The sequence below is a fragment of the Phalaenopsis equestris genome, unplaced genomic scaffold, assembly GCF_001263595.1.
Source record: "Phalaenopsis equestris unplaced genomic scaffold, ASM126359v1 Scaffold000873, whole genome shotgun sequence".
Classification (NCBI taxonomy): Eukaryota; Viridiplantae; Streptophyta; class Magnoliopsida; order Asparagales; family Orchidaceae; genus Phalaenopsis; species Phalaenopsis equestris.
The window spans coordinates 656,997-664,143 of record NW_018165313.1 but is presented as its reverse complement, the minus strand read 5'-3'; the positions used below and the strand labels follow the sequence as shown (position 1 = coordinate 664,143).

General features: G+C 35.1%; 1 protein-coding gene across 2 annotated transcripts in view; it reads right to left on the bottom strand.

The window, feature by feature from the left end:
- Window positions 1–3,748, bottom strand: part of LOC110031966 — a 49,400-nt gene extending 45,652 nt beyond the window's left edge. Inside the window, exons 1-2 of one of the 2 annotated variants that reach the window (XM_020735424.1) lie at window positions 3,177–3,748; window positions 2,996–3,143 (exon numbers count right to left, since the gene is read on the bottom strand). In XM_020735424.1, coding sequence (XP_020591083.1) covers window positions 2,996–3,143; window positions 3,177–3,611 — 583 coding nt within the window. In that variant the 5' untranslated portion in view covers window positions 3,612–3,748. Of the gene's footprint in view, window positions 1–2,995 lie in introns of both variants that reach the window. The other variant, XM_020735423.1, reaches the window with a different exon arrangement.
- Between the last annotated feature and the right edge of the window lie 3,399 nt (window positions 3,749–7,147).

The window sequence follows — 7,147 nt, the reverse complement described above, 5'->3', positions numbered from 1 at the left end:
TAGCCAAACTGAACTCCATTAGAATCCTACTCTCCATTGCAGCAAACCGAGACTGGCCCCTTATGCAACTTGATGTCCAAAATGCATTCCTTAATGGAGATCTTGAAAAGGATGTATACATGGATTTACCGCCTAGTCTTGAAAGGTCCTTCCCTACTGGCAAAGTAGCCAAAGTATGCAAGCTCCGGAAATCTCTGTATGGTCTCAAACAATCTCCCCGTGCTTGGTTTGGCCGATTCACCAATTCAGTAATTAAGTGTGGTTACACTCAAAGTCAAGCTGATCATACAATGTTCACAAAAAGATCCGAGAAGAAGATTGTTGTACTTATTGTGTATGTTGATGACATCATTCTTATCGGTGATCACACTAAAGAATTGATAAAGCTGAAGAATTTTCTAGCCCGTGAATTTGAAATCAAGGACCTCGGAGACTTGAAGTTCTTCTTGGGAATGGAAGTTGCAAGATCCAAAATGGGGATAGCTGTAACTCAAAGGAAGTACACATTGGACCTATTGAAAGAAACTGGCATGCTTGGATGCAAACCAATAGATACTCCAATAGACCCGTATAAAAAGATTGGAATGGAGAATGATAGTTTACATGTCGACAAAGGACGATATCAGCGACTTGTTGGAAGACTTATTTACTTATCCCACACCAGACCAGACATAAATTTTTCAGTAAGTATAGTAAGTCAATTCATGAACTGTCCTACTGGGAAACATATGGGAGCTGTCAACCGTATCTTAAGATACTTAAAGATGACACCTGGGAAAGGATTATTATTCAAAAAGAATGATAGTCAAAAGATAGAAGTCTTTACTGATGCTGACTGGGCAGGAGATATATCCACCCGACGATCAATCTCTGGGTATTGCTCTTATTTATGCGACAATCTAGTGACATGGAGAAGCAAGAAGCAATCGATGGTATCTCTGAGTAGTGCAGAAGCAAAATACAGAGCACTAGCGCTTGGTATCTGTGAAGGAATGTGGATCAAAAAATTTCTCAAGGAGCTTGGAATTATGGGAGAAAATTCTATCAAGATGTTCTGTGACAATCAAGCTGCAATCAGTATCGCAAAGAATCATGTTCATCATGACTGAACGAAATACATTGAGATTGATCAGAACTTTATTTCAGAGAAGGTGGACAATTGAATCATTGAATTGGTCTATACTCCTTCTAGAGACCAAACAATAAACATTCTCACCAAGGCTCTCCCTAAGTCCAGTTTTGATGAGCTAACCAACAAGTTGGGCATGCACAATCTGTACAACCCACCTTAAAGGGGAGTGAAAAATTACGCTCCTTATTATTATTTACTTTAATTTTACTTAGTACTTGTTATATTTAGTCATAGTATAAAAAGAATAATTCTTTAATTATGGGTATTTATATTTATTTCATAATTATAGAAATTACTTAATTATAGAAAGATTTCTTTCCTCTTTTTATCTCTTATACTCGCCTATTTATAGATGAATTATCTATGTATCCAGGTGAGAAAAATGATTATTCAAAATTCATAAAATTTTATCACATGAAAAAACAAAAAACAGTTTGCGGTTGCCCAGAACAGTGCTAAAGCTGAATTCCGGTCCATTATGTGGGGATCTGCGAATCCCTTTGGTTACGCAGCATGCTCCATGAATTTCGTATGTCAACCTCCGTCTCGTTGCAGTTATTTTGTGATAATAAGTCCGTCATCAGCATTGCTCACAATCCAATCCAGTATGATCGTACGAAACATGTGAAAATTGAGAGACACTTCATTTAGAAAAATATTGAGTCCGAGGAGAATTGTTTTCCTTTTCTGACCTCCAGTGGTCAATTAGCAGATATCATCACAAATAATCTTCATCGTCCATTGTTCGATGACTTCAAATCCAGATTGAACATGATCGACATATATACTTCAACTTGAAGGGAGTAATAGATTTATTAGGTTTCCATAGCAATTATTATTTATTAATTCTCCTTCTTCTGCATTATGTAGTTTCTTTTTTATCTTTATTCTATTTTTATTTCTTTGATCATTTTTTTTATTTGTTTCCTTGTTTAAGTCCATTGTGATTGGGTATGTTGCCTTGATCACCAATTCAACAACAAGAATAATAATAATAATAGATAATTCATAAAAAAATTAGATTTTGAAATGCTCATTTGATTCATCTTGATTCATCTACTAAATCAAATTGATGTGTTTAGACATACCATTGAAAGTAAGGAAATCTTCAAATTGACATGTACTCTCAACTATCATCCTAATTCATATCGATCTAGATAAACTGTGTCATGTTTTGTCATCCAATTAAACTCCTTGCAAGGTTTATGACAATAACACAGTTTGAATCCAAAGGAATGCTCTGCCAGGATAAAAAAGGGTGTAACAAAACACTACTTCGTAAACCCCTACCACGAAGACTGATGGCTATGATTCTGAATGCAAAAAAAGTTACTTGACTCGGGAAATTAAGGTTGTCATCTTCATATTAGAAGAATAAAAAAGTATAAGGGGATTGTCATCTTCATATTAGAAGAATAAAAAAGTATAAGGGGGTAACTAATGTGACATAATAGAAAACCAAAGAAAAATTCATTCAAGTGAAAAATAGTAAAGAATCAGTGGAATGAGACGATCAAAGTTCATCCTAAAGGTGATTTAGAGAGGTTTGGACATTAGGTATATGCCTATGAGGACGTCCTACATAATGCGGATGTATGAAGACTAAAAACTAATCGCCAATGCAGGTCTACGAAAATAGCAACTCCCTCTCCCAACCCAAAGGCAGTGAAATATTATCAAAGTTCAGAGAAATCAAATTTCGCGGAAAAGTTTTGGCAGGAAGGATATACATTAACAGATTCAAAACATGTTCAGAAAGCAGCAAAACATAATAATCCCAAACTAAGAAACAGTAGCAATTTTCCACCGCCTGAATGTATTAATTTCTATCAAATTTGAAGGACTCAAGGATAAGTAACAAACCATCAAAATCTTCATCATTGTCAGACAAGAGGGGAAAATCCAGCCAAGTCTCTGGATGGCAGGCGATGTTTCTTGCAAACGCCAAAACCTCATCAGTAACACCAATGACATCACTGAAATCCTCGTACTCTTCTTCCACCTCTTCCTCCTCAACTTGCTCCAGCTCCTCCTCCTCCTCCTCCTCCTCCTCCTCCTCCTCCTCCTCCCGAAACGACAGAAAGGTAGAGGCGATCTTCGAGATGCCGTTAATAGCGACGTTATTGGAGAGTCTAGTGATCCCGGTCTTAAGGGTACCTCCAATTTCTGCGAAATCGCTGCGGATTCCCGCAGTCCTCGACGATTCAAAAGAGTCCGCTAGCTCTGAATCACCGGGAATTGTCGATTCTTGCTGCTGGCTGTGTAACGACGGCGAAGTCTCGGCGGAATAGTAGATTCTGGGAGAGGAGGTGGGCGTTTGTGAAGAAGGGGAAGGAGCGAGAAAGGAAGCCACACCCCATAACTTACTACTTATGGCTTTGGTGAAGTCCGCGAAATCTTCCTTAACACGTCCCCTCGGAGATCGCTGCTCGATCGGCTCCTCCACTTCTCCCTCCCAGGCATCGCTGGACCTCTCCATCGCACAAGAAAACACACCGGAGAGCCCTTTGATCGCTCACATATAACACATCCCTCATCAAATTGGTCGCCGCCGGGCCGACATCTCGAGCAAAATTACATCCATCCATCACCGTTCATTTTCTTGCCCACAAAAGGCCAGCTAGATGGATTCTCCGGACAAAAACAATTACTTATTTATTCTTACATCAAACTCTTAAACTTTTGAGTTATTTACATTTCAATGTCCCCAAACTCTCATGTCTTCATATCAAGAATCCCGAATATTTTATTTACGGAGGGATGCCTTCGTCCAGCCTCCACGCGTAAATAAAACATTTGAAGCTTCTAATGATATATTGAGTTGAATTTGTTAGTTTGTATCTATTTTTTTAATATGATTTATAGTGGATTTCTTTTATTTTAGACAATTTCTTGATAAATTAAATGATGAAAATTTTATGTACATTTATAAGAGTATGGGGGGAGTAGACTATTGGCAATGTTAAAATACCATACAATTTATTTTTATTTGCTTTTATCAATTTTAAAAAATTTATTATAATTGTAATTAATACGCATAGGAGCTCCTATCAGTTATACTCGTATAATAATGGTATAATGAACATTTGTGAGAATTAATTCTTTTAAACTTTTGCATGCATTGCATGAATAGTAGGTTGTCTAAGAAGATTTCATGTTTGATACTATTTTATGATGAAGAATTATGAGTTTTTTAGTATTTCACTCTCACATATGTGAGAATATTCATTTTAAATAGATTTTGGAGTTCATATATGATGTAAAAATTAGAATTATATATATATATAATTTAATGGAACAGTAAATTTTGCTAAACCCTAGCAGAGCAGCAGCTGCCAAACATCATCTCTTTATATGTATTTATGTATGCATCTATATATATATATATATATATATTAAATACATCATATCAATAATTATAAAATATTCAAGTTAACATATTACTTAAAATATCATTCACTATAATTAATTAAACTAGGTTTGTGTTGATTAGGTTTAGATTTTAGTTTCTTGATTTAATTAAGAAAATCTATAATTTAGCATGATTAGTTCAAAATTTAAATTGACAATCTCTATAACTTAAATACATGAAAAAAATAAAAATATATTTTTGTTGTTTTTAGCTTTAACCTTTTTGTTTTTTCTTTCGATTTTATATTTCAAATTTAGTATTTTTTTTTACTTTTTTTTTATACAAAATAGCTTTATATTTTGTTAGCAATAATCTTTTATTAGATATTTATAAGTTCTTTTTTAAGTTATGTCTAACATTTAAATTACCACCCTTCCAATATGTATCTCGAATGGTAGAATTAAAATCTTCATAAAGTACTCTATTAAATTAGGTTGTCTAAATTATATTTTTATCACAAAAATATTTAAAGTACCACCTTAAGCTTATAGAGTCAATAATGAATATAAAAAATGATCAAATGGGAATGATACATAGCATAAATAATTGTACTAAACCTTAAATTATCTCTTATAGAATTGTACTAAAATTTTACTTGGTATAGAAAAAATTGAGATGCTTCTTTTCACTATGAAAAGCTCGAGTAAGAAAATTATGGCTTAATTTTATAATCTTGTATCACCTATGCTCTTTCAATGGCTTTGTTTTAATAGATTTGGGCTAGCAATTGAGAGCTACAATTAAGCTACATATGATTGCATGAATAGGATGGAGAGACCCATCAACTACTCACTATAAAATGTGAATGGTGACTAACTTAAATAGAAACTTGAACTTGTGGTCACATGAATGAGAAAGAGATTCTAGAGATCATGAGAAAGTTGTCATATAGTCATCAGATCAAGATCAATTTCACTTCCACATGATATTTGATAAATATTATGGCATGATCTTGAAACTATCATTATACTTAATTATTTAAAATAATGATAATTTAATATTTTAAATTATCAAATTTCAAGCTAACATTTATTAACCTCATATCAACAACCTCAAAATTTTTTTTCCAGTATGCACATGTATAGTGAATATTATTATCATCAAGCTACTTTCTAAAACATTTTCCATTGTTTATTTTATTTTTTATTTTTAGTAGATGGGCTTAAATTACTTTGGGCGATCAATGGCCCCGCATTAATTCATATTGCCATAAAGCCTTTTTCTTTAGCGGCACTTAAGGTGTTAAGATAGTCTGGGCCGGGCTCTAGCCCGAGCGAGTGTGCAAAGGATATGCTCGGTATGCATACACAAGCCTAATTGCTAAACTTATATATATATATATATATATATACATATGTATATGTATCGTATGTTAGTAATGATAAATATTTTGAATTAGATTTAAATACTTTTTACGCATTATACAAAGCATTTTATCATATTCTGCTAATTCGGCTGCCCATTTTAAGCACTTTTTAAAAAGAATTTAGGCTAAAACTTTTTATGAGCATTATGCCACATGCTTTGGAAAAATATTACGTTCGTCTTTTAGAAATGCTGAAGATAACATACATCCCACCACAACGTGCTTCCAACGGCTTGGTGCGTTCCACAGCATTGACTACATGCGTCTGGTTTACTGGAATTTATACTTACCCCATGACTTGAGATGTTATGATCGGTGTGTGCTCTATCGCATATAAGCACAAATCTTGATGTAATAAGGCCGAGATCACAATTGAATATTTAAAACTTATATAGAAAAAAATGAAAATAATGGTAAAATTAAAGGGCACGCAGGATTGACAGATTCCTTCATCCATAAAACCAAGAAGCAAGAGACTCGCACCCACCTGAGCGGTCCTTTCCATTGGTAGTTCCGCTGCTGAGAGCAGCTCCGCCAAATGGGTCCAATTAGCAGGCAATGGTGCGCATCCGACCCCACCACCACCTGCACTTGTAGTACCACTCTCTGCAGCGGTCGTCGCCACATCGCTACGCAGGTCCTGTAGAGTGCGGTCGAATAACTCGCGATACAATACAATAAAGAGAGACAGGGCCATGGCTTACTCACATTCTCAAACAAGTATTCCTCTTTCTCGTCAACTGGAGCCGATTAGAGCGCTGGATGGCAGGCAAACCATGGGAAATACGTGGATGGAGCAGCAGGTAGCCCGTACAGAGCCATCTGAGGCTCGATCTTTGAAGAGCTCCGAAGATTTTCATGGCGCAAATTCGAAGCTGTTTGATTCTGGTTCTAAGAATTGCGAACGTTGTTTGATCAAAGTCAAGAAGAACAGTGTAACCAAATGGATTTCAGTGAAACTTGCACGTGCTGTCAACAACAACTATCATCAAGCTCGATTTTCTTCGTCACCAAGTCATAATTTTACGACGCCACTTTTCAAGACTCTGCTTTAAAGCGGAAATCAATAAACGCCGGCTAATCTTGTTAATATTATTGTAAACATATTACTATGGCCTAACTCACGAAAGGGAGCGTTATCGTTTTGATTTCAAAATAATTGAAGATAGAATAATAAGTAAGTTGGCGTGTACGTAGAAATTGAACTTTAGGTGTTATGTATGTAAGTAAATTGGAA